Source organism: Stenella coeruleoalba (assembly GCF_951394435.1).
Source record: "Stenella coeruleoalba genome assembly, chromosome: 2".
In the NCBI taxonomy this organism is placed as follows: Eukaryota; Metazoa; Chordata; class Mammalia; order Artiodactyla; family Delphinidae; genus Stenella; species Stenella coeruleoalba.
In genome coordinates this window covers 73916958-73943798 of record NC_137147.1, presented here as the reverse complement: position 1 = coordinate 73943798, position 26841 = coordinate 73916958, and the positions used below count along the sequence as shown (strand labels likewise).

General features: G+C 50.1%; 2 protein-coding genes across 7 annotated transcripts; one reads left to right on the top strand and one right to left on the bottom strand.

Annotated features, from left to right (window-relative positions):
* The first annotated feature begins 603 nt into the window (after positions 1–603).
* REM2 (RRAD and GEM like GTPase 2) lies at positions 604–4358 on the top strand. The gene is made up of 5 exons (XM_079913713.1): positions 604–748; positions 1980–2321; positions 2568–2641; positions 3370–3577; positions 3970–4358. Exons 1-5 carry the CDS (start codon positions 646–648, stop codon positions 4263–4265), a joined length of 1023 nt encoding a protein of 340 aa, XP_079769839.1. The 5' UTR covers positions 604–645; the 3' UTR covers positions 4266–4358.
* Positions 4359–12768: 8410 nt separating this feature from the next.
* Positions 12769–26035, bottom strand: RBM23 (RNA binding motif protein 23). Of its 6 annotated transcripts, none has more exons than XM_079908691.1 (14): positions 25723–26035; positions 22158–22689; positions 21912–21987; positions 21013–21134; positions 20462–20509; positions 20166–20333; positions 19907–19960; positions 19636–19753; positions 19387–19539; positions 19164–19301; positions 18570–18635; positions 16852–17047; positions 16660–16764; positions 12770–16570 (listed from the first exon to the last, which is right to left on the bottom strand). In XM_079908691.1, exons 3-14 carry the CDS (start codon positions 21975–21977, stop codon positions 16482–16484), a joined length of 1323 nt encoding a protein of 440 aa, XP_079764817.1. In that variant the 5' UTR covers positions 21978–21987; positions 22158–22689; positions 25723–26035; the 3' UTR covers positions 12770–16481. The 6 variants fall into 6 exon arrangements, with proteins under 6 accessions (XP_079764815.1, XP_079764817.1, XP_079764819.1 ...); XM_079908693.1 differs by having other exon boundaries at positions 22158–22260; XM_079908694.1 differs by having other exon boundaries at positions 22158–22226.
* Positions 26036–26841: the final 806 nt, after the last annotated feature.

The following is a 26841-nucleotide window of genomic DNA, read 5'->3' as shown; positions in this document are numbered from 1 at the left end:
CTCAAAGCCCCCATCTGCCTAGGGGCCAGGCCGGGAAATGGGTACTGCTGTGGGCCTTAGCCCAGAAGGGGTAATATGGGGAAGAGGGGGTGGCAGAGAAGCTTGGTGGCGGGGTGGCTGTCCTCCTGTCCCTGTGTCTTTTTTCGTTTCTTCCTTTAGCCCCTCCATTTAGCTACTGAGCTCCCACTCTGGGCTGAACACTGGGCTAAGGGGCTGGGATACGGAGACAAATCACACATAGTCCTGGCTCCTGGAGAAAGACCACCCAGGCCCTGGGTCCTTGCCTCCTCCCATCCTCAGCTCCCTTGCCCACTGACCCCTCACCCCACTTCTCTGAACCCGTCTCTTCTGCCCCTCTGACTTTGTTCTGTTCATGTCTTAGCCAGACTCCGCAGTGTGTGTGCTCCCAGAGGGAAGCGACGCAAAGGGGGCGGGGGGGGGGGGGGGGGGGGGGCAGAAAGGAGGGAATCCCGCTGACATCACGGCTCATTAGCATATGTGACCTCATCAGGGGGTGGGACTGTTTCCCCAGGTGTCTAGGGGGAGGGCATGGGGGGGTGGTATTTAAAGGGAAAAGCTGACAGTGCTGCTGAGTGAGGGAGCGGGTGCTGCAAGCCGCCAGGCTGCACACGCACACGCACACCGATGCACACGGACCTCGACACCGACATGGACACGGACACAGAAACCACAGCACTCTGCCCCGCCAGCAGCCACCGGGCCTCCCCGCCAGGGACGCCCACACCAGGTGAGGGCTGAGCTGGCAGGTGCTGGCTGCAACCATGGGGGTGGGAGCTGAAGCTTTGGTGGGGAGGTCAGAACTAGGGGTTGAAGGAGCTCGAACGCAAACAGCAAGAGGGGAAGAGCAACTCAGAAAGTGGGGAAGCCTCCTGCCCACACTAGGACTGGGGCTCGTATGAGGTGCGGGGCTAGGGGACAGAGGTGGGCTGCCTAAATGTCCCCTCACCCATCACCCAGGGCTTCCCTGGGGAAACTGGTACTTAGCCCCTAGGTCTGCCTCATTCCCAAGAGGTTGGGACGGGCAGGAGGGAAGGGGGAAAGACGAGGGGCAGCCCACAAGCCTGGGAATCACGGGCAGGGGGCTACCCTGGGGAACCGTTTTGAGGGTTTCTCTGGCTCCTGGAGGCCCTGGCTGCCAGTCAAGTATTGATCCTGGGCTATTTCCAGCCTCTCTCTATCCCCCTTTGTTATGTCTGTGGTTCCTCCTCCAGTTACCCTGGCCCGTGCATTGTCACTCTCCCTGCTCCTGCTCTCTCGCTATTTCTCCTCCTCCCTCCCTTTCTCTCTCCCTCCCTCAGCCCCACGACGAACACAATATTCTGTCAGACTCACAGGGACAGCCAGGGGTGCAGAAGGATTCTCACACACAGACATGCATTGGGGGATGCTTACCTACAGGGCCATGGGAAGAGGCAGCCCCTTTAACACACCCATAGAGACCCAACACACACATCTCAGTGAGCAAAGGCCCTTTCCTGGGAACAGACTCCCCACAAAGTTTTTGACTCTATCAGTACCCAACCCCAGAACCTGGGCAGCAGCTTCAGTTCATCCCCTGTGTGGGGATCATCAGTGTAGGAAGCAGGAGGGGGCAGGGCCTCCCGGTGGAAGGAGGGGCAGCCCCCGGCCAGAGGCCTAGTCTGGGGGTGTGCCTGTGTGTCAGTGTGAAGTGTGAGTGGGTGTGCAAGCCTGCACACAGGTGCCTCCCCTGCATGGGGCATGTTTTGAATGGGTTGTGGCTAGAACCACACTGGGCAAGCCTTCAGGTCAGCCCTTGGGAGCCCCACCAGTTCAGGCTTCTGGTGGAGTTCAGTGGAAGAAGGTCAGACCAAAGATTCTCAGCTCCTTCTGGGTCACGGTCATGGACTGGGCCTCTGAGGCTGGAGCAGCCAGGACTGAGTCCTCTGCAGGTGTCTAGGCATACCCCACTCATAGCTTCCTTCTCTTTGCCCCCCCAGAAGCAGATGCTACACTGCTGAAGAAGCCAGAGAAACTGTTGGCAGGGTTGGACTGGGGCGGGCCACCCCCTGCCCCGGGGGCCCCCAGACGAAGAGGAAGTATGCCTGTCCCCTACAAGCACCAGCTGCGGCGGGCCCAGGCTGTAGATGAACTTGACTGGCCACCTCAAGCCTCATCCTCTGGCTCCTCTGACTCCCTGGGCTCAGGGGAGGCAGCCCCCACCCAAAAGGATGGCATATTCAAGGTCATGCTGGTGGGGGAGAGCGGCGTGGGCAAGAGCACCCTAGCAGGCACTTTCGGTGGTCTCCAGGGAGACAGTGCTCACGAGCTGGAGAACCCAGGTATTTGGGGGAGCCCTGCAAGAATTGAGGGTGCCTCTGGAGCCCTAGTCAGGGATGGAAGAGCTCAAGGCATGAACAGTCCTGGAGGCCAGAACCTAAGAGAAACTGTTTCAATGCTTTCTGTGGCAACCTCCCTGGAGGGAGGGATCTAAAGGGCTGGGATCTAAAGCATCCCTGGTTACCAGGTCTAACAGGTGTTGGGGAGCCTCCTAATGGGCTCTATTCCCTGTCCCTATTTCCCAACAGAGGACACCTATGAGAGACGCATCATGGTGGATAAGGAGGAAGTGACTCTAGTTGTTTATGACATCTGGGAACAGGTGAGAACTAAGATGTGGCTGCAAGCAGGTGATGAAACCTGGGAGAGCTGAGGAGGGGCAAAGTATGGCTGAAGGCTGAAGGCTGGTGGGACTACAGCCCCTGGTTTTAACATGTAGTGGAACCTGACCTTTCATATATATTGTCTCAGAGAGCAAAGGCTCACACCTATGCACACACCATGGTATTGAGAACTGCTGTCTGGTTTCCAGGATCTTCTGACCCAGAGGAAAGTTAGGATCTGGATTCGACAAACCTTGCAACTGCAAGCCAGGCTGAACACCCTGAAACTGACCCCCTCTGTACACTTTTCAGCCTAGAAGATCCTGATCTGAGAGGACAGAAGCTCAGGGCTCTGTAATGTCAGGGAAGGGGAAAAAAGTGAGGACTTGTGAATATTTGGACATAAATGATTACTATGCAGAAACGAGAGGCCAGATTACACACACTTGAATAGCATTCATTTTTTAAGAGCTTAAGCATAAGAAAGTAGGATGGGCTGTCTAGGATCCTATGTCCCCCATTCGCCCATGTGGAGCTCACATTACAAACTTCTCCCTCCTCCACAAACGCACCCCGAGTATGGAGATTCTGCCATTAACTAGCTCTGTGTCCTAAGCAGGTGGCTTCTCCCTCACATCCTGGCTCCTCATCCTTGAGGTGTAAGGTGCTGGGCAGGTTCTCCCATGCCTCCAGCCCTGACATTCCACGACTCTCTGCCCATCTGCAGGGGGATGCAGGGGGGTGGCTGCAGGACCACTGCCTTCAGACGGGGGATGCCTTTCTCATCGTCTTCTCGGTCACCGATCGACAAAGCTTCTCCAAAGTTCCAGAGACCCTACTACGGCTCAGGGCTGGGAGGCCCCAACATGACCTGCCTGTCATCCTCGTTGGAAACAAGAGTGACCTGGCCCGCTCCCGGGAGGTCTCACTGGAGGGTGAGTACCCTGAACCTCATCCATGTTTGCAATCTCAGGGAACCCTCTCCCTTCCAGGACACCTCTTCTCCATAAGGCCTTTTAACCTCCTGGGTGCACAAAATTGCAGTTAGCCCCAGGCTAGGGGCAGACTCTCAATGCCCACGCCTAGGACCCCAGACTCCCTTCTCCTCCCCCTCACCTCTTCTCAAGGCCCCTTTCTCCCTCCCCCTCCACACCACCACCGCCCTCCACTTAATCCCTGCTTGTTCTATCAGTTGCAAGAGATCCATTTGCCCCAATCCCTTTCCACTGCACGCCCTGGGCCCCCCAGGCCCAGCCTCGCCCGGCCCCGGGCCCAGCGCAGCCCCGTGGGTGGGCGGGCGGGCGCCTGAACACGTCCCTTCCTGCAGAGGGCCGCCATCTGGCAGGGACACTGAGCTGCAAGCACATCGAGACGTCGGCCGCGCTGCACCACAACACGCGGGAGCTCTTCGAGGGAGCGGTGCGCCAGATCCGGCTGCGGCGGGGCCCGAACCGCGCTGGGGGCCCGCAGCCCGAGTGGGGCAGGCCCGAGGGCCCCGCGCCGCCCACGCGCCGCGAGAGCCTCACCAAGAAGGCCAAGCGCTTCCTTGCCAACCTGGTGCCGCGCAACACCAAGTTCTTCAAGCAGCGCTCCAGGTCGTGTCACGACCTCTCCGTTCTCTGAGCCACGGTCGCTATGGTCACCGCGGTCGCCATGGTCACCGCGGTCGCCATGGTCACCGCGCCCTCCGCTCGCCCCCTCGCCCCGCCCCGCCCCCGTCCGGCTTCCTCTGTGAAGACAGTCTAGGAAACCAGAAACTCCCGGGACGCCCCGGTGTGACTACGGGAGCCGGGCCCCCCGCCCCCGGACCCCGGCAGGCGTCGCCCCACCCGCTCCGCGCGCTCTCCGGTTACCTCCCGGCCTCGGGGCTCCTGGAAGGCGAGGACGCTGACCCGCGGGGGTCGTGCAGCGGCTGTTGGGCGGGGCGGCTTCCGGCGGGCGGGGAGGAAAGTAGTTCTGCGAGGTATTTTGTTTTTTTGTTAATTCACGCTTGACCACCTCTCCCGTAAAGAGATGCTAAAAGCAAGAACTGGAAAAGTGCTTTGTAAACTCCTTTACAGTTTTCCCCCTTTGTACTCAGCGCGAATATGCCTCAACTTTAAGAGATCCTTAAAGGTAAAGACACGGAGCCGCTTCTTTGAGACTTTCCTAAAGCGTCCTGGCCCTGATCTGCTACACTTGTGCACTTTGCCTTTAAGAAGTTCTTAAAGGCAAGGGCCTGGAAGCGCTGTTCTTCTGAATTGATTGTGATTTACCACAGCACTTCCCCTTTAAGGTTATTAAGGGGAAGGTGTGCAGAGACTTGCCTGAAGAGCTGAGCGGTGGCAACCCGCCTTTAGCCAGGTCCCAGGAGGCACCAGCAAGGCAGCCACCCTTCCCTTTTCAATAAAGAATTTTTCTACTGCACTTGCTTACTTTGACCCTCTGTTCTCAAAATCCCCCCACGGAAGGGATGGGTGGATTTAGGTTCCTTGCTCCTCTGAGCCTGAGTTTTCTTGTCTGTAACGGTTCTAGGGAGACTCCGGAACTGACTTAGTCCTGGAGTAGTCATAACAAGGGGCAAAAGGCCCCTGAAGATTACGGAGCCCAGCTTGTCCCTTTGCCAATGAAAAAACAGACCTGGAGAGGAGCAGGGACCAGTTAGAATTAATTTGGTAACTCGGTGACCAAGTCCCCATCACCTTACCCCTTACCGGCAAGGAGCCCGCTGGAGGCTACATTTTTTTTTTTTTTTTTTTTTTTTTGCGGTACGTGGGCCTCTCACCGCTGCGGCTTCTCCCGCCGCGGAGCACAGGCTCCGGACGCGCAGGCTCAGCGGCCATGGCTCACGGGCCCAGCCGCTCTGCGGCATGTAGGATCCTCCCGGACCGGGGCACGAACCCGCGTCCCCCGCATCGGCAGGCGGACTCTCAACCACTGCGCCACCAGGGAAGCCCTGGAGGCTACATTTTGCGCCTAGAAGTACACTCAGCTGTGGCCTGGGCTGCTTCAAGGTGGAGCCACATCCAACAGGGAGGCCCATCAGCTGGGGCGTGATAGGGTTGGCCTGCACCTCCCCAGCTGTCACCTGCAAGGTCCCTGTGAGAACTGAAGCTGTCAGTGCCTCCCCTGGGGACGCCCACGCCTGCTGCTGCCTGAGCTAAGAGTCTGAACAAAGAGCAGAGGCAGCAGTTCCCCTCACCCCTAGACATACAATACAGCTACCCGAGCACCTGAGGGCCAGGCCTCCACTCTACCCCACCCAACTTCCCAGAACTCGATGGAAAGAGGGATGAGATGTCTCCTGAGTCCTTGCAGCTGGGGAGGAGCCAAGGGGGACCAGCCCAGCACAGGTGATGAGATGATGATATGAATAATGACACTATCCTTAGGACTTTATTTATCTCAATTCTTTAATGACTATATGGTGTCACTACCTCTTTTACTGTGGAAGAAACAGTAACTTGCCTGAGGTCAATAAGCAAGAGCTGGGATTGCACTCTCGTCTTCTTGATACTTAATGGTGATTGTATCCAGCCTTACATCTGAGGTTCCCCTTCAGTGAGGATTAGGGGAAGAGGGAGAGGGACAGTAGAAAGAATGCAGGGGACACTATGGGCAGAGCCATGGGCAGTGGCTGTGGTAAAAGGGCCAGAGAAATTACACGGCTATAGTGGCGTAAGCCAGCTCTAAACTCTGGGGACCAGGAACAGCGGCAGTGCAAATTGTAAACTGCAGGAAAACACACTGGGCGCGTTAAGGGACCAGATGGTCCTATAGTTGCGTTGAAACCTCAGGGACATGAAGAGGAGGGCTGAGATGAGCACTGAAAAGAAGTTTGGGAGCCCTATTGCAAAGGACCTTAAATGCCAGGCAAAGGAGTTTGTGCCCAATTCTGTAGGCAGTGAGAGTCACTGAAGGGTTTTGAGTGTGTAAGTGACATGATGGGGCTGGTCCTTTGGGAAGGGGAGGCAAGGAGATGGACTGAAGCAGCAGAGGCAAGGCCTGAAGAGATGAGTTTAGGGGACAATCACAGAAATACACATGGAAGGTAATGAAGGACCACACTGAGGGAGATGGCAGTGGGAAAGGAGAGGCGGCATGGAACGTACAGTCAGAATCTGTGGGACTTGCAACTGAGTGGCTGGGTATAAAGACAGGGAGAAGTTGCAGGTGATGGGAGGATGGTGAGGAACTGGGAGTTAGGGGGCAGGGGAGGTAGCCGGTAAATGGCTCCATTTTGGAGACTCTTGAGTTTGAGATGCTCAGAAATACATCCCTGGACAGCTGAGTCTGAAATTCAGAACAAGGTAGGGCAAGAGACACAGATAGGAGAATAATTGCCATACCAATGGTAGTAGAAAAGCCAGAGGAAAGGATGAGATGCAGGGCAGTCGCACAGGGCCCCATGCTTAGTTTAATGCTCTGCTGTCACTTGAACGAGGCTCCTTGAAGAAGGAACCCTGCATTTTCATTTTGCACCAGGGACCCACTAAGGGAGAGACTAAGAGGGTGCAATACAGGCTGGGATCCTTAGCCTCAAACCACACATGGGTTTTAGGGGTCTGTGATTCTTGTGAAATGGTACAATCTGATGCGTTTGTGCTGTCATGCATTTGTCTAATAGGTTCATGAATTTCATCAGATTTCCAAAGGGGTCTGTGACCCAACAAATCACAAGCCGGGATGGTACTGACTGCTGCTGAGAAGGGGAACTGGGTGGGTGGACGACAAGTGTAGGAGGTTTACTTTTCACTGCATGCCTTTTTTCTACCTTTTGGGTTTTTAACTATGGCTAAATAAATAACTTTTTAAAATAAATTTATTTATTTTTGGCTGCATTGGGTCTTTGTTGCTGCTCGCGGGTTTTCTCTAGTTGTGGAGAGCGGGGGCTACTTTGTTGCGGTGGGCAGGCTTCTCATTGTGGTGGCTTCTCTTGTTGCAAAGCACGGGCTCTAGGCATGCAGGCTTCAGTAGTTGTGGCACGAGGGCTCAGTAGTTGTGGCTCACAGCCTCAGTATTTGTGGCGCATGGGTTCAGTTGCTCCGCAGCATGTGGGATCTTTCCGGACCAGGGATCGAACCCATGTCCCCTGCATTGGCAGGCGGATTCTTAACCGCTGTGCCACCAGGGAAGTCCCTAAGCTAAATCATTTAAAACAAAACAAAGCTTTGGTGTTCCAGAGAAAGAAGAGGGACCAAAGAGAGAATCCTGGGGACAGGCAGATAGAGAAGGTGGGGATGCAGCTGCCAAAGAAGTGGTGGAGGAACTAGGGTTGAGCTGGTAGTGGCTATTGCCCAGGGAGGAGGGTTTTCTAAAGGAAGAGTACCACCACTGGTCAAATGTGGCAGGAGGGGAGAATGAGGAACCAGAAGGCCCAGTGCCTTTCATGTGGCAGAAGTCTAAAGATGATGACAGCAGGACCTCCCCCATGAGGGGAGCCACACACGCCACAAGCTTCCCTCCCCCCAACTCAGCCAGTTCCATCAGCCCGACCCATCTGTGTGTTCCCTCCAGACGCCTACAGGAAAGAGCTCAGAACAGACAGAAGCTGAAGCCCCACTCCTGCTAGACTTGGGAGAGGTGGGGTCTTCTCTGAGATCCTAGCCACTCTTCTCCCTCCCTCTGATCAAGGCAAAGTAAGCCCAGGCTGCTGATCTGCGCTGGCATGAGACCAGCAAAGGGGCCCGATGCTGAGCTGCCTGTGCCAGGTAAGATCCTCTCTGCCCTCATGCGCCTCTTTTTTTTTTAAAATAAATTTATTTATTTATTATTTTTGGCTCTGTTGGGTCTTTGTTGCTGCGCGCGGCTTTCTCTAATTGCAGAGAGCAGGGGCTACTCTTTGTTGCGGTGTGCAGGCTTTTCACTGCGGTGGCCTCTCCTGTTGCGGAGCATGGGCTCTAGGTGCACGGGCTTCAGTAGTTGTGGCATGCGGGCTCCAGAGCGCAGGCTCAGTAGTTGTGGTGCACGGGCTTAGTTGCTCCGGGCATGTGGGATCTTCCCGGACCAGGGCTTGAACCTGGGTTCGAGCAGGCAGATTGGCAGGCGGATTCTTAACCACTGAGTCACCAGGGAAGCCCCGTGCTCCTCTTAACCACTGTAATTTTGACTTGGGGTCTGTGCTCCCTTATCAGCCCAGTCCCTGCCCAACCTCTACTAACCCCATGCCTCCTGGCCCACAAGGCCTCCTCATTGGCCAAGAGCATAGACTGGGTGTTCTCTCCCTGAGAGGCCAGAAGTGAGGCCAGTCCTGTCTTAGAAGTTATCCCTCTGCTCTGGGCCTCCGCTTACAACTGGGCCTTTCTGCCCTGCTGCATCTAACCCTCTTTAGAGACTGGAACAGGGGCTCTCCTCTTCTGAAGGACTACCGGAGTCATGGAAGGACACTCCGCAAGTCTTCTGCATTAAATCCTCACCCCCAGAAAGTCCACCCATACATACATCTTTTTATTAATCTAATTGTTCCAATCCACATCAGTCTAAGTAAAATCTTCCTGGACGTTTTAATCCTTCATCTATAAATGCTTGTTGCTCTGCTCAAGTACTGCCATATGCCAGTCACTGTGCTGGGCCCTACAGAGAAACAAATACCGATAAGGCACTATCCCTGCCCTCAAGCAGCTTACAATTGAGCTGGAGAGACAGGCCAAGTTGGAGGCAGCACTACCATGGCCAAAACAGCAGCAAACTATACCACATTCTGACTATCTAACTGCAAGCTATATCACGTGCTCTAAGAGTCTGAATGGAAGAGACAGAACATTTGGAAGACATGTTTTAGGAACTGGGCCTTGAAGGTTATACAATAGGCTGTAGATAGATGGGGGAAAGAAGGAAAAGAAATGTCTTGCGGCAAAACCACATGAGCAAATGTACAGGAGAAATGGTGGGCAGCCTGCCACATGATGAGGTAAAGACCCTCCCTGTACAGAAGGAAGCAAAATTTGGGAGGATGTCAAAGGGTCCCAAAACCAGACAAGAGCATTCTGCTTCTTAGTCCTTTATCACCTGGTGGCTCTCTGATGGAAATACTCAAGGAATTTGAGTCTTGATGTCATGACTCTACAGCTTGGTGGCCTTGTAAACTCAAGGCATGAATATAAATTCAATGGGGCTGTGCAAGCCTTTTACCTGGCACTCAGGCTCACTATTTTCTGGATGGAAGTCTATGGAGAAAGTCACTCTTAACCTCTCTTGTCTTTCTGAACCTCAGCTCTTCCCAATTATAAAAGGAGAATAAGGGCTTCCCTGGCGGCCCACTGGTTAGGACTCTGCGCTTCCGGTGGGAACTAAGATCCTGCCTGCCATAAGGCGTGGCCAATAAATAGATAAATAAATAAAATGAGGATAATAATACCTATCCTGTAGGATAATCATGAGGACTAGATAAAAATGCAAATATCTTCATGATTATACAAATGAGCAGTGGAAAGTAATGCTTTTTACAAAAATTATTATTTTTCTTTTTTAAAAAATTTTTATTGGAGTATAGTTGATTTAGAAGCAATGTTTTTCTTTTGTTTTTGTTTTTGTTTGCGGTACACGGGCCTCTCACTGTTGTGGCCTCTCCCGTTGCGGAGCACAGGCTCCGGACGCGCAGGCTCAGCGGCCATGGCTCACGGGCCTAGCTACTCTGCAGCATGTGGGATCTTCCCGGACCGGTGCACGAACCCGCGTCCCCTGCATCGGCGGGCGGACTCTCAACCACTGAGCCACCAGGGAAGCCCTAGAAGCAATGTTTTTTTGCAACCTGTGTCTGGTCCCTTATTCAGGCAACCATGTAACATGCTAATCTCTCAAAGCATGGCACCACTCTGGAGATACAAATTTAAGTTGTGGTCCACAAAGTCCAACAGCCTCCCGCAAGACTCACAGGTAACCCATTATCGGATTTCTTGTTTGGGTAGTTTTGGGGGGAAGATTGGCAACTGAAGCCTAAGGGTGGTATTATACTACAGTTTCCCGTTTTTCTGTTCAAATTACAACTTTAGGCAGAGGACCTGTGCTGATTTAAAACACTATTCTGAAAGGAAACTGCCAGAGTAGGTAGGGCTAGGCTCTGGAGACCACAAAGACAGGTGCTATAGGAATGCTTGGGGGAGATTAGGGGGGATGCTTGCAAAGGACTATAACAGAGACTGCTCTGGGATTTTCCCTAGCCAGACCAAGCAAAGGGCACTAGGTATCCTGAAGGTACTTGAGGGGCCCACCTTGATTTTCCAAAGCCATCTGGTTGTTACCTGATTATAGAGTTTCAAGTATAAAGAGATTTGACCAGTGGGATTTGTTTTCCTGAAAGGTAGCCTGACTGTGTGTGACCTAGGACCTTGTAAGCCTGGGACTTTAGCCCAGGAACAATGAAGGTTTATTTTCACCATTGCCCCACCATCAGTTCTGCCCCTGTAAATCTCGAGCATTCTCAAAGTTGGGGAGGAGAATTAGGTCAGGTAGAAAGTCAAGTATGTAGGCATCCAGAGGAATGGGAAGCTATCAAGTTCTAAGGCCTCTACAGGTTATCATTTCATTGAATCCTCACAACATCCCCGAGACAGGTACTACTGTTATCATCTCCTTTCTAAAAGGGAGGAGTCTGAGTTAGAGAAGTAACACCTAAGCTTACTCAGCTGGTTTGTGGCAGAAGAGAGATCGGAACCACTTGGTGGTGTTCTAGAGTATGATCTTTCTGCTACAGGGTGGAGGTCCCCTGGTTGGGCCCAGGAAGTGGGAGAAGGAGGCTAATTCTCAGCACCATTCATTTTAAACAGGTAGGCTTCAGGATGCTTGAAAGCTGACTCAAGTTCCCATCCTTTCTGGAATATTGGCAAGAGTCTGACAAGTCTCTGATTTCCAAGGTCATTGTTTCCCTCTTGCAATCCAGCACCGACTGGCTCTTTTCCAATCTTCAGGCACCTCATCCACCCACTGCCCTCAAAAATAACTGCTTAATGGGTCTCCAGTAACTCCACCCAACTCCTTAAGGGCTCCTGAGAGCAGATCGTCTCGGAGAGCCAAGAGAACTCATCCAACTTTTAAAAGTGATCTTTGATCATCTCTTTCCTTGCCTCCATCTTCCCACACGATCTAAGTTGACTGGTCTGCTTCACCTCACACAGAGCTCTCTCAACCAAGAACACACTTTGAGGGGTTTCCCTGGCGGCGCAGTGGTTAAGAATCCGCCTGCCAATGCAGGAGACACAGGTTCGAGGCCTGGTCCGGGAAGATCCCACATGCTGTGGAGCAACTAAGCCCATGTACCACAACTACTGAGCCTGCACTCTAGAGCCTGCGAGCCACAACTACTGAGCCCGCGTGCCACAACTACTGAGCCTGCGTGCCGCAACTGTAAAGGCCTGTGCGCCTAGAGCCCGTGCTCTGCAACAAGAAGCCACTGCAATGAGAAGCCTTCACACTGCAACGAAGACACAATGCAGCCAAAAAAAAAAAAAAAAGAATACACTTTGCAAGCAATCAATTCTGGATATAGAGTGCAAAAGTTGGGAGGGAAGGGGGGGATATCTGAAGTCAGAAGATTCAGACACACAGCTTCAGATCAGAACTCCTTTCCTGCATTCAGCTCATGACTACTGACTTCACCTGGTTGTCATGGAAACATCAGTCTCTCGTGGTGGCAAGCAGCACTTTAGAAAGCTTCACAGGCTACCATGGTAACACCAAAAAGAGTAAAGCTGCCTCCTCTCTTCCAGCGGTGAGGAAGAAATGGACGAGACTGCTAGGAAAAGCAGGCTAGAAGGGACAGCCTCTGGAAAGCCTGGCTCTGACTTGAACTGAGGGGAATTAATTCAACTCAACAGATACGAAATATGTGCAAACAAAACAGTAATGAATGGGCTTCCCTGGTGGCGCAGGGTTGAGAGTCCGCCTGCCGATGCAGGGGATGCGGGTTCGTGCCCCGGTCCGGGAAGATCCCACATGCCACCGAGCGGCTGGGCCCATGAGCTATGGCTGCTGAGCCTGCGCGTCCGGAGCCTGTGCTCCGCAATGGGAGAGGCCACAACAGTGAGAGGCCCGCGTACAGCAAAAAAAAAAACCAGTAATGAAAAAGACACATCTATGACTGGCTTCATCAAGCTATAACCATCTAGTAACAGAGTTTACAAAGAACTGTAAATAAAGTCAGAATAAGACCTACATAGGACCAAGAATACTGAAAAGGAAAATCAACTTCAACTAGGAAATCATCAGTCTTAAAGGACAGGATTTTGACCAGTAAAGAGGGGCAGGAAAAGAGAACAAGACAGTAGACATGGAAGTGGAAGAATTCAGGATATACTGAGAACTATGAGTAAAGAGACAGAAAAAGTGACACTTCCCCATGACTCCAAGGCTTTGGCTTCCACAGTGTTGCTGAGGCAGGTTAAGATTAAGATCAAGGGATCTGAAGCTAGACTGGACTGAAATCCCAAACTTGCTAACTGCATTATCGGGGGACAAGTTACTTAACCTTTGGGGTATCAGTTTCCTCATTAACAAAGTAAAGATAATAAAAGAATCTACTTCAGAGGGGTCGTTGTGAGGATTAAACAATTCAATACATATAAAATGATTAGAACAATGCCTAACCCACACCAAATCCTGCATAAACGTAAATTCTCATTAATTGTTAACCGCTCCACTTTTTGGTGCCAGGACAGCCTCTTCGCACTGTCCAAGTAATACTCCCCCCCACTTAATTTTTTCCAGTTGCAGCATGCAAGCTTCTTGGTTGCGGCATGCATGCAGGATCTAGTTCCCTGACCAGGGATCGAACCTGGGCCGCCCTGCATTGGGAGCGTGGAGTCTTACCCACTGGACCACCAGGGAAATCCCTGTCCAAGTAATACTTCCTGATTCGCACCAGACTCTTGAATAGAAAACAGGGGCTGTGACAGAATACCTCCAAGTTTTTAGCTCATTTCCCTTCCTTAGAAGCACCAAGACTAAAGGTTCATAGGTCACAGCCCTGCTTCCACTGGTAGCCCACAGAGCCTAAGAAAGAAGTAGGGTGAATCCCAATGTAAAGAACACAGCAGTTTAAAGAACAGGGAGGAATGCCACTGCCTTAGAAAAGAGAGAAGTGGAGGCTATAAGCCGAAAGTCAAGTGAAAAATCCCATTTAGAATTGAGGACTCGTGGGGAAATTCTAACTGCGCTGGGAACAGACCTGGGCAACAGTCTCATCTCTACTCCCACCTTAGCCACCATGCTCAGGCAGGAGGTTGAGGGAGGCTCCTTTACATTAGGCTGGGCCCAGAGGCTGTTCACTGCCCCTTCTCTCCACTCCAACCACCCTCTACAGAAGGATGAATAATAAGAAGGCACTGAGTCACACGCAGTGACACTGGCTGTTACCCACTAGACGTTGTCACCTTATGTAGGTTAAGACTAGAAAAGAAGTTGTCTTTGACATTCCCTTACTTCCACCCTTGTCTCTCTCCCAGCAAAAAGCTACGCAAGCCTCTAAGAACAAGGAGCAAGGAAGAACTGAGGTGGAAGGACCCAAAATGCAGGAAGGCCAAAGCAGCTAGGAATGGGAGTATAAGGAAACTGAGCAGTGCGGGGGGCCCACCTGAGGGCAGGAAGCAAGGCCTGGGGGTACCTACAGTTTGAAGATGTTCAAGACTGCCATGAGGAGGCCTGGCCCATAGCCTCAGGAGGATGCATAAAAATGGTCTGCACTGAGGTCAGGTTGCCTTAGCAGCTGCATCAATAACTGCAAAGGACTGGGCCTTAGTCAGCTGCTCCTACCTGAAAATAACGTGGCCTCCTTCCCTTCTCCCAGGTCCAGAGAGCAAATTAGTACAGGGAAGGGGTAGGGGTGACAGTGGGTGAGACTGCAGCAGCCTGGAAGTCCCTCCAGAGTCCCAGTGGCCTTTTATGCCACAAGTAGGTTTCAGGTACTTAACACTGCAGTGTAAAGAGCAACGTCATAAGCTAACCACTAAAAAACCATCATTCTGCTTAGAAGCCTTAACTGACAAGTTAAAACCTAGCAGCAATTATCCAAATTTTTAGCATGACAATACACTCTCAACATTCTGTTGCACAGAGACCAGTAAAGAATGGAGGAAGCCCACAGAGCCCTGTCCCTGAACTTCAGACCTTCTCCTTTTGGTTGGTCCCTAGTTGGTGAGCCAGGCTCTGGACTAGCCCCTTGTTCTAAGCCTTACAAAGCAGGCAGAGGAAGGTGTGCCCTCACCTTTGGAAGGGCCATGTGTGGAATACTCAGCTCCCTGGAAATTCATCAATCGGACTCAGGCCTGTGTTATCAAAGCCATTGGAAAGAAGAGTTGGGGGGACTGAAAGGGCAAACAATGACAGACTTAAGGCCTGGGGAGCCCTGATGTATAATGCCCAAACCCCTTTGGATATTGGACTGGATGTCTACTACAAAAAGGTCCAAAGGCGGGTACAGAGCTCAACAAAGTAAGAATGGTGAGCTTAGAAGGCTTCTCTGGTACTTAAGCTCCTCAGGATCACGAAACACCCTTAGAGCAAGGTGCAGAATGTGCTACTGTCACACTGCCATCTGGTGGAAAGACAAGATCTGTCCCCAGGCAGAGAGAGGGAGCCTGGAGGTCTGTCCACTAGGCAGGGAGGTTTGGAGATAATCAAGATAAAGACAGAAGGAGACCACAGGGCATAAAGACCACAGGAGTATAAAGCAGATACAGATGGCATGTGTGCCTTTTGTCTGTTTTTCTTTCTAAAGATCAGATATTTAAAAAATTAAAATAAAGAAAAGAAAACTTAATAGCATTACAAATGTTTTATATCCCTAGAACCATTCGTGGTTTTGGCTCAGGAGAAGTTAACGTCAGACAGACACACCACTGGACCGAGACCACACATGGGCAGCCACCGCCACAACCGTGGGACCTGCCTTTTGTACAAAGTTTATATATATATATATATTTATATTTATGTACACAGACACAAGGGTATAAAATACAGTGAGAAGGACTCACGTGTGCCCAGCTGGGCCTGAGCCCACAGTCTCCAGAGGCACATGGAAGTGGTGGAGAGAAGCAGCCTCCCCTCCATCCTCCCACCCTGGGCCAAAGGAAGGACAACTACACAAAGGAAGATGGAAGATACCAGAAAGGTACCCCACCTTTCACTGAACTCCCGAATGCCCCTAAGACATCCAAAATGGCTGGCAGGAGAGATCATTCCCACACCTCCCAGCAAGATGTTGAGCCCACAGTAGCAGTTCTGGCCCCAAGCTAAGGTTTAAGGCAGGCTTCCCAACACACGTCTGTGCTATCTTCCAGGGCCCTTGTAGCAGCAAGCCAGCACTTTCAAGGTTCACTCCCTCAAACCCCAAAGTCCTCACAGACCAGAGGTCTTAAAGGTTTTCCGTGACAGACTGTACAGTAAAGGTACAGGCAGGCAAAGAGCGGTTAGTTCCTTCAGTTAATGCCCTATGGCCTTCCCAATGGGGGAGGAATCAAGGAATCAGTAAGAGGTGGTTGTAAAGGGCAAGGAAGGTCATCCCAGGAGACGATAAATACAGAGAAACAGATGTTCAATTCAAGTGCAGATTCTGTTCTCTTCAACTGGCAGCTTTGCTCACCAGAGTCCATTCCCACTGCGGCTGCGGTGGGCAGGAGCTCTTCTTGGTGTCCTAGGGGGTCCCAGTTCCCCCACCGTCAATGTTCACACCCTCAGGATGGTTTGGTCCACAGAATGGAGAGAAGGGGCCATGGAAGGGTAGACGTGGAGAAGGGAGTGGCAGGACCCAGAGGCACAGGTAGGCAGTGGACTGCGCCACTAATTACCTGTGGCATGGAGAAGATGTAAACGGGAAGCCAGAGGAAAGAAAGTTAACTGTGAACACTGAAATGAGCTGGGCCTTGAGACTCACATGGTTTGGCGGGTAAAGAGGCTGGAAAGCTGGAAGCACTGGGAGGCGATTGCCTGGGAGGCGAGGTTCAGGGCCGGACTCAGAGCTGGAACAAAGAGAGACAAGGGAGTTAGCACAGAGCATTCCTGCCTTCCAGGCCCGACCCTTCTCTCCCTTTCCCAAGTCCAAGCCTACCCGTCAAAGCCGCTGGGTTCAGGGCCCCCAAAGGAACTGCTCCATTCAGTTGCAAGGCAGCAGCTTGGGCAACAGCAGCAGTGGTCGGCAGCTGGATTCCAGAGCCTCAGAGGAAAAGACGAGGTGGGGTTAAGTCCTAACCCTTGATGTAAAATTCAACGCCATGTTCTTCACTCTGCAGAGAAGCCCTACCTTCTGCCAATTTGGCCATGAGCTGCAAACGTCCACCAGCTGATCCCAGATCCAGATCCTGGTCTCCATCAGGAAAAGTGATGTCTGTGCCACCATCCAGTCGCTCGGTCACATGGCCAACCCTCATAGGCCGACCAGCAAGCTCAAAGCCATTCAACTGTTCCAGGGCCCGGCGGGCACACTCAGAGTCAGAGAACTACAAGAAACCCAGGTCATATCAGGTACCTCCTGGCCACAGACATGCTCTCAAAGCCCCACTAATACTCTCTCGTCCTACTGTCCCATGAAAATTGCATGCTCACTGTGGCTCAAACTTTTCTTTCCCAGGGAATGTGACCTAAGATCCCCATGCCCGCAAATAGTTCTCTAAAAAAGACCTTTTCCAGCTGACTCAAGGGCAATCGCTTTTCAATCTCCAGCTCCACTGAGAACCTAACAGTGCATCATTTGTAGGGAGCCCAGCCTGATAGGCTGTTTCACAAATGGACATATCAAATGGAAGTAAGACAGGCGGAGATCCAAGGCTCCTGAGCTTTAATTTCAGCCCTCAGGACTAGTAAGTTTCAGTCCTTAGTCAAGAACCAGGAACGTGGAACTCCAGAGCCCAGGCTCAGGAAGGTGCACACCCTGGTACTGAAAGCGAGACTGCACCCCCACTCCCACCCCACCCCAGTGCGGCTGACTCTGGCCCACTGGCCAGAAGGCCTCTACTCTCTCATCCCTTCCAGCAGCAGCACTAGCAGCAGCCTGGCATAAAGAGGATTCCCAGTCTGCTGTTTATGTGTCAAGGGTGTTGACCTAAAAGGCAGGAACACAAGGGCAAAAAGGTCCCACAGAAGCCTTTCTGCATCTGAGACACACAGGGAGCTAGAAAAGGTACTTGCCACCATGAACAGCACAGCTGGCTTTATTTACTCTGGTATTACCTGTCCTAGGGCCTGGCATGTGGTACTGACAGTTCCTAGGCAGGTGGTATAGGTGGCTTGCTTTTACCAGATACTTCTGAGATGAGCAATTCCCACGGTAGAACACAACCTACCTCCCCTCTGCCCTGCAGGCAACTGGGGGGGTGTATGCTGCCTAGATTGAGCCCAGAAAATATCAGCTTCTATTAGACTTTGTGGCTGGCAGCCAGTCCTAGCCTGGAGTCACATGGGGCTGGAAGAACCAGTTATGGGAATTGGAAACAATTTTGTTGGAGTGTCAGGAAAAGGTGAGACTTGCCCACTATTAGGTGGCCTTACTGTTTTCCCTATAGTGGTATTTAAATATAAAGATATTTCTCAATGGGGAAACTGCTTCAAACTGGGTAGGACCAGAGAGAAGTATATACCTTCTTATTCCCACCCCATCATGAAAATATACCAATTCTATAAAGCACATCTATAAAGGCCCGTACCTAACCTCCCTCATGCCCCCAACCTCTTAGCTGCAGCCTGGAATCGTTACTATTACCCAGAGAGCAAGCTGTAGCACCAGGGAAGCTGGTTGACCTCCTGGACACCCCATACCAGTGCCACTGACAGAGTGTAGGAGCAAAGCCATGATCTCAAGCAATGCACTCATCTCAAGGGGCAGAAGGCTAGTCCAAGCTTCAGGCACCAGGGTTTATGGGTCATTTAGACAGTTCCTATGGGAGGAGGATGAAGCTAAGCTGCAAAATCAGACAAGTGGACAAACCTAAACTAAAATTAAAAAGTTGAAGACTAGAGACTCACCGTAATAAAACCATAACCTTTAGAGCGGCCTGTATCTGAGTCCTTCATCAGGACAATATTATCAATCTGCAGAATAGAGAAAAATAATCAATAATCTTTTGGCTAAGCCACACCTTTGATCTTTCCTACCCAAACTGTTCTATTTTTTTGGCCATGTGCAGCATGTGGCACATGGGATCTTAGTTTCCCAACCAGGGATCAAACCTGCGCCCCCGAAGTGGAAGCATGGAGTCTTAACCACTGGACCGCCAGGGAAGTCCCCTACCCAGATTGTTCTAAATACCTCTAACTTTCTAACCAACCCATTACAGCTCTCCAAATCATTTTAAAAATGAGATAAAGCCCATCACTTTCCCAAACACTTTTTCTGACTCATCTTACTTCATATGGACCCCATTATTTGATTTCATGGTGCCTAATTTGTCTCCTGAGCAGTATGAATACAGAGATGGAGCCCAACTCCTCCAGCATGGACCCACATGGCCATTGTTAAACACGCAATGGGTTAATCATGGTCAGACAGAACGAGAAGGTACACTCGCCCTCCCCACTTTTTCCGATTCCCTTCAGAGGTTTCCCTCACTTTCTACTCACTTTGCCAAAGGGCTCAAAGATGCCCCGGAGCATGTCCTCGGTGATATTGAAGTGCAGGGAGCCCACGTAGAGGCGCATTGGTCCACCACTGCCCTTCTGCAGGTTGTTGGCCATGGCTGCCAGTCGGTTTTTCTCAGCCTGTGGAAGAAGGAAATGATGGGTCATGCCCCACACCTACCACCATTATCTCCATCTTCTTATGTCCATTTCTCAGGCTGCTCACCTGTGAGGCCTGTACAATGATAGGCACTCCCAGCAGCCGCTGTCCGGTCAGCCCAATGGCAAGTGGCACAGACTGGATCTCACAGAATTCCACATAGGCAATGCCCTTAGAACGACGTGAGTTCCGATCTGAGATGATACGTACATCTCGAACCTATCCAGGGCAAAAAGAAAATCCTGAATTGGGCATAAAGGGGGATGGATAGAAGACAGGCTTCTCAGAGACAACTAAGAGGGGGAAGAGGTTTACCTTGCCAACAGCCGAGAAAAAGTCCTCCAGGTCCCGAGGCCGAATGCGGGCAGCTAACTGCATACAGAACACCGTGCGGGCATCCCGCTCCTCAGGACTCAGATTATCAACTGGCTCCCTAAAGAGTGAGCAAAATCGTCGAGACCCTCCCTGCCAGTACATGGTCATCATTCTTCAGCTACCCTCAAGTACTACACATTCCTGTGGTTTGGCTCAAACCGCTTTTTATTCATAACTCACAATCCCTAAAAGAGTGCTCATTGTCACTCACCTGACTGGGCTCTTCTCCCGGAAATGAGGACTCTTACTGTGTCCATACCTACGCCTACGGAACAGAGAACAACCAAACTGAAAACCGTGTCACCCACCTTTATCCACACTGGCCCAGTGCGGGGTCTTCCACCATGAGAAAACCAGATTACAGCACCTCATCGCACATGCCAATTCTGAGTATCACCCCTCCAGTAACTGGGTCTCCTGCCTACCCCAAAACATGATACAAAGGTGATCTTATAAGCAAAAGGTGATACCCAGTGGCAAGCGGTGGACTCCTGTAGCGCACACGATCCTCACGACGTCGGTCTCGACTTCGTGACTCACTACTATGTCGACGTTCCCAGCTACGGCTGCGGTGACGACGCTGCCGATCTCGACTCCGGCTCCGACTGCTTCTCCGCCTATGACGGTCTCGACTACGACTGTGGACGGCAATGACTGTTAAGCTCCTTAAAGAACAATCCAACCTTTCTGGCCTTTAATGTATAGCTTTCCCTCGTATCTTTCCATTTATAATTCTCAAAACCCAAGCGGCCCCAGAATGACTGACCTGCGTTTTCTATCCCTGCTTTTACTATGGCTCCGACTCCCCTTCTTCCTGTGAAAGAGAGCATAAACTCTTACTACTGAGGTTTCATCACCTCTCCCAAGGATAAGAAATGACACTAAAGCAAAGGTGAAACAGAAAGCAGTGAAAGACCAAAGCCTAGAAGACAATATGGCAGAAGTTCACAGCAATGGCATGACATCAGTTTACACAGAGCCCTGAATGCTGTCAGGCATCTGAAATGGCCATTTTCCCCCACAAAACCAAGCAAAAGCTCATGTTTCCAAATCAGAGATCCTCTTGCTATTTTACTCAAGTGAAATACTACATCGACGCTAGGACTGATCCACAAGTCTATCCACAAATCTACACTGGCAAGCGAAGACTAGAAGATCATTAAGCCAGGTCACCATCATTCCCATGACCCAGTGGAGCCATTACTAAAAGTCAGAAGTCTTACCAGCAACCACCTCCCTGTTCTGGCTGTTTCTATAATGGACACAGTTGCTTCCCTTCCTCAAGCTGCCAACCCATTTTCCTCAGGCCACACTCACCTGCCTGCCTCCCCACTGGTGCTGCTCCCACTGGTGCCACTGCCACTGCTGCCGGTACAGCTGGTGCTGTTGGTGGTGTTACTAGGGCTCTCCTTTTCAACCTCGTTAGTTTGCTGCTCATCCTGAGGGGTTCGCCAGGAAAATGACACAAGGTACCAGGTGGCAGACACACAGATTCCATTGGGCAAAGAAAGAAGTGGACAAGGAAGAAAGCTCATGAAATCGAAGCTCTCAATCATCTAAACAGTTTCTAAGCACCTGGATCTCCTAACAAAAAGAATAAGAGAAGAAGGACGGAAACTACCCAAAAAGATCAGATTTTGAAGTCAAACCTTTAGCTACCCCAACATCTGTTCCACTAACATTTCCCTGGAGAGTGAGAAATGAGAGTTATGTCTGAGATACACTGACCTTCTACTGTGTCACTGAGAGCTGTGAGCAAAGCACTGGTTCCCACCGCAACTTCATGTCCCCTCCACCCCCAGTTTTTGGGGCCCTTTCTGTAAGCATGGCCCTTGAGTATCGGTCTCCAGCAGAGCTTACTAAAAGATTATGCCTTGAGCTTCCCTGGTGGCACAGTGGTTGAGAGTCCGCCTGCCGATGCAGGGGACACAGGTTTGTGCCCTGGTCCGGGAGGATCCCACATGCCGCGGAACGGCTGGGCCCGTGAGCCGTGGCCGCTGGGCCTGCGTGTCCGGAGCCTGTGCTCCACAATGGGAGAGGCCACAACAGTGAGAGGCCCATGTACCGCAAAAAAAAAAAAAAGATTATGCCTTTTATGAAAGCCACTGCACATAATAAACAAACAGGGAAAGAAGATTCACAAAACGTTGAAACTGATGATCCACAAGTGCTTTTCCTTACCAGCCCAATTCCAAGAGTGAGATGGGGAATCTTACCTCCTCTTTTTTATAGGGAGCCTCCAGCATGGCCTCAATCACTATATCAAAGTCATCGGATGCCATTGTAGCAGATCTGAGAAGAGGACATCAATACATAAGAACCTCATTTATATTTTTCCTCCCCTTCCAGCACCCCACATTCCCTCCCCCCTCCAAGAAACAGACTTCAGGATATACAGTTCTGTTTCTTGAACTCCAAAGGTACCTTACCCGCTGTTGTTTACCCTATGTTTATTTTTGTACCTTACAGATCTGAACGAGTTCTGCTTTGTGGCTTAGAAAAGGTCAGGGGTCTAGAAGAAAACTGAATATCTAGGTAGAGACAAAATACAATATAGACCCTGTCCTGTGAAAAGAAAATGTTGGTACTCAAAATTACTATTTATTTTACAACGGACACTTGGCCTCCATTCTACTGTTCAAAATTCTGAATAAATAATTGGTTTAAACATAAATTGGCACATATTTCCAATAAAAAGGTAAGAACGCATGACTAAAAATTAGGAGCAAGAGAAAGCAATACCAGAATAATGCAGATTAGTCCTAAGCTTTTCCCCACACCACCGCCCAACACAAATAATGAGGGGATTCATCATTAAGCATTTTCTGTACAATACCGACCAGAGTTTGGGTAACTCAGAAAGACCATGATTAAGATAGGCTTAACCAGTCCCACTTTGAAGCCTTTCTGTCTAGGAAGGTACAGTAGGACTTCTCGCCTACCCCAAGCTTTCACATCTAGCAATGGTCTTTCCCAAGTCTGTCCACCACAGGTCTATAAGTAAAAAAAAACAGAAGACACCAAACAAAATCAATAGGATAAATTATTCAGAAATTACTGGTCTGAAATTATCAATATACATAACATGGATGAATCTCAAAATAATTATGCTGAGTGGAAGGAAACAGGTTAAAAAAAGCATACATACTGTATGATTTCATTTACATAAAATTCTAGAAAATGTAAACTAACCTGTAGTGACAGAAAGCAGACCAGTGGTTACCTAGGGCTAAGAATAGGTGGGAAGGGGCTCGGATGAAAGGATTATAAAAGGGCATTTTGGAATTTGAGGGGTGATGGTTTCATGGGTGTTAACTCATATCAAAACACATCAAACTGTACACTTTAATGTGTACGGTTATATTTTATATCAATTATATCTTAATAAAGCTGAAAAAAAACTAATCTAAATACTTTCTATACAAGGAGGTTAATCATAATTAGACTTTCCATATCCTCAAGAGCTTCGTCCTCTTTAAAGCAGCTAATGCATCATCCAATCATGCTGTCTTGGTTGCCCTCAGAGTCCATAGCCTATTTTGATGATTTAATAAAAGTAATCATTATATCAATATCTATCATTTATAGTACCTAACATTGCTAGGCACTATGCTAAACATGTTACAGAGATAAGATTCTTGGAAAGAGCCAACCAATAAAACTTACTTGGAGCCAAATTTAAGGCTTACAATGGAAACCAAACCAAAATAAAATAGGTGTGTCTAAAAACCAGTGAACTCAATCTCTTATACTAACACCTTACATTTATTTAACAATCAATGGTAACATATGCTACAAGCAAATACTGGATCTAATGCACAGATGAGGGACTTCCCTGGTGGTCCAGCAGGTAAGACTCCGTGCTCCCAATGCAGGGGGCCCAGGTTCGATCCCTGGTCATGGAACTAGATCCCACATGCATGCTGCAAGTAAAAAGCCCATATGCCGCAACTAAAGATCCCACGTGCCTGAACTAAGACCCGGCACAGCAGAAAGGAAGGGGGGGGGGAGGGAAGAAGGAAAGAAGGACGGAAGAAAGATTTTAAAAATGCACAGATGAAAAAACTGAGGTTCTGTGAACTGCCCAAAGTCACAAAGCTCAAATGGAGGAGCTGACCCTTGATCATAAATCTTCCGACTCTTAAGTCTAATATTCTAACAGGTTACTGCTCTCTCATGTGGTTTATAACTTAAACCCTAAAGGAAATTTAAAAAAGAAAAGTACACAGCTTACCAAGATGTCTATTTTTAAATATATACTGACCTGAAGAATTAATGTTCTGATAGATATATCAAAAGAATCAGTCCCATTAGTCACACCTATTGTGTGGCTTACAGATACTCAGCGTGTAACAGTATATGCTACAAAACATTAGAAACCAGGCTGACTTTAATATATGCTATCTAATTTTAATATATGCCAGCATATATCTTAACATATGCTACTGTGGGAAAAAACGGTTCTAAAAGTAAGTTTTTGATCTACAAGCTCTGTTCCTTTCATTCATTTTTTTTTTTTTGCACTACGCGGGCCTCTCACTGCTGCGACCTCTCCCGTTGCGGAGCACAGGCTCCGGACATGCAGGCCCAGCGGCCACAGCTCACGGGCCCAGCCACTCCACAGCATGTGGGATCTTCTCGGACCGGGACACGAACCCGTGTCCCCTGCATCGGCAGGCGGACTCTCAACCACTGCGCCACCAGGGAAGCCCCTTTCATTCATTTTGGCTGCCAAATTTATACAAATTTTCTAAGTGTCATAACGCTTCTCTTTTTTACAGTCTGCCTTTAACTCTCCAAATGAAATGCTTCAAGAACTGCTCTTTGTTGAGTGCTAGTACAGCATAGGGATAACTTAACACCAAAAAAAACTTTCATGTAAGTTGACAAATGAACCCCTTCCTAAGGAATAAAGTTTTCAGACTTCAGAAACAAATGAATGAATCTATTTAAGCACAGACATATATAACACCAGCACACTCTGAAACTTGCAATCTTGCTGGGTTTAGTCTTTCTAGATGTCCTAAAAACAGAATGTCCCAAACACTATGTGCTTTCACGTTGGGAGTTTTCAAACTCTTTGAGTCCTAACTTATGGATCAAAGTCCACTCAATCCCATACATTAAAATATTATAGTGCTTTCTTCCAACCCTGCTTCAAAAACTACGTTAGAGGCCCATAATCACGGCACTACGTGGACCTTGTCATAGCACAGACAAGACCCAAGCCAGCACTTAGGCCCCACTGCCGCGGGGGCAAAGGAGAGTGAAGAACCACTGTCAGCCCCATCAGGCAGAATTCACCAAACGCTGGAGTCCCAGGGGTGATGGTAGCGCCATCTCCTGGGTCGGGTAACTGAGCTGGGCACAAACATCTCCAAACTGAGGACAGCTTAATTAAGAAAAACAAACAATGAGAAAGATAAAAACATTCCCCATGTTGTGTAACAGCCAAGGCCACGCTTCAAAAAATGGTCCTACAAGTTACCGACAGGCAGCATCTCTGCGAGGGCCAGTGTCCCGATTCTAAACCCTCGTATGTGGCCCCATTATGCTCCTCTACCGCCACAGGATGTGTGGGCACAGTGGCCAACATACTGAACATGAGTCTTTGAGAGGCTGAAGATTGAGGAAGAAGCCTCAATTCCCTCATCTCTGAGTGGTGGCACTAGGGGCTGAAAACGGATCCCACATGTCCTCTCAGACCGTGGTGGGTCGATGCTCCCTCACAGTGTGGGACACCCTAAATGTCAAGGCTGCGGGGACCTGGAAAGAGATCAGTCATTGGGACCCTTGAAACAGCATCTTCATCGCTAAAGGATGTAGCCACGAGGGTGCCGATGGACTACAGTTAGGTAGCGAACACTTCCAGATCAAAGTAAACAAAAAATGTTTTTAATTTTAAAAGTTTGCCCAATTCTGCTCTTGACGCCATTTTCTGCCTGTGACGTCAGGGGGAGGCGCCGTGCGACAACGTCACGCATAGGTGACGTTTCGGGGGGGGGACACGGTTTCGGGGTTTCTTACCAGTTCCGGGTCCCCGCAGGGTGGGGGGGGTCCCCGTTCCCTTCGTTCCTTTGGGTGTGTCGGGGGACGCGAAGCACGACTCCCTTCCAGAGACTCAGCAGTAAGAGCCCCACTACAACTGGAGCTGCTCCTCTTCCCGCAAAATGGCGGCAGCTCCGCTGTCTTCCAGAACCTTTCCCAATCTGCGCAGGCGCCGAAACATTCAGGTGGCGGAATTAATCTCACGGGTTTCGCGGCAACACTCCAAAGTACAGATTTTCATTGGCTAAAATCTGAGCATGGGTGGAGCCAAGCTCAAAGGTCTCTTAGCAACCAACAAGTTCCCATTGATTGGCTAATCTTTCCGAGACTCAGGGAAAGCAGAAGCGTCCTTAGGTATCCGCCTATCGCTCTCTCATTGGTTAAATGACTTGCGGAAGGCGGGGCAACCGGGCAGAGAACCGGAGAAAAGGACCCCCCGACTCGCTCCCGGTTCTCATGTAGATTAGGCTAACACCGCGGAGGAGCCTATTGACGTCCTTGGCCGTCCCCACTCAGATTTGCCGAGGAGCTCACGTCAGGCTTCTCTGGGACAGCTTTCTGGAGAGCAACTGCATTTGCTTCCCGTGGGGAGGGATGCTGGGCTGCCCATCCCCATTGTGTCATACAACCCTCCCAACCGCTGCCTCGTTTCCTCGGCGCCTGGATCTCATGTGACTGTCACAGATTTGTCTTCTTCCGCATTCTGCCTGGTCCTACAGCTCATATACCTTCAGTTCAAATCAGTGCCCCACACACCTCCCACCGCAAGGGTAAACTTGAGGCAGTTTCTCAGGTGACTCTGGGTGCAGCAGTACTCAGCCCTCTAGCCAGAAAGAGAAGTCCACCCTCACGTTGCAACGTCTTCCAGAACCCCCAGAGCCTTCAGCTGCCTAATACAGCTGCCAGAAAGATAGCTGGTTATAACATGGAGAGGGCCATGGAGTCACAGGAACCGTGTTGAGTCCTGATTTGAATACTAACTTTATATCATTGTACCAATTCAAATTCCTCTTCTGTAAAATGTAGAATAGGACTAGATTATCTCTTAGGACTTCAAACTCTAATCCTATGATTTTATTCAAATAAAAAAAGTGGCTT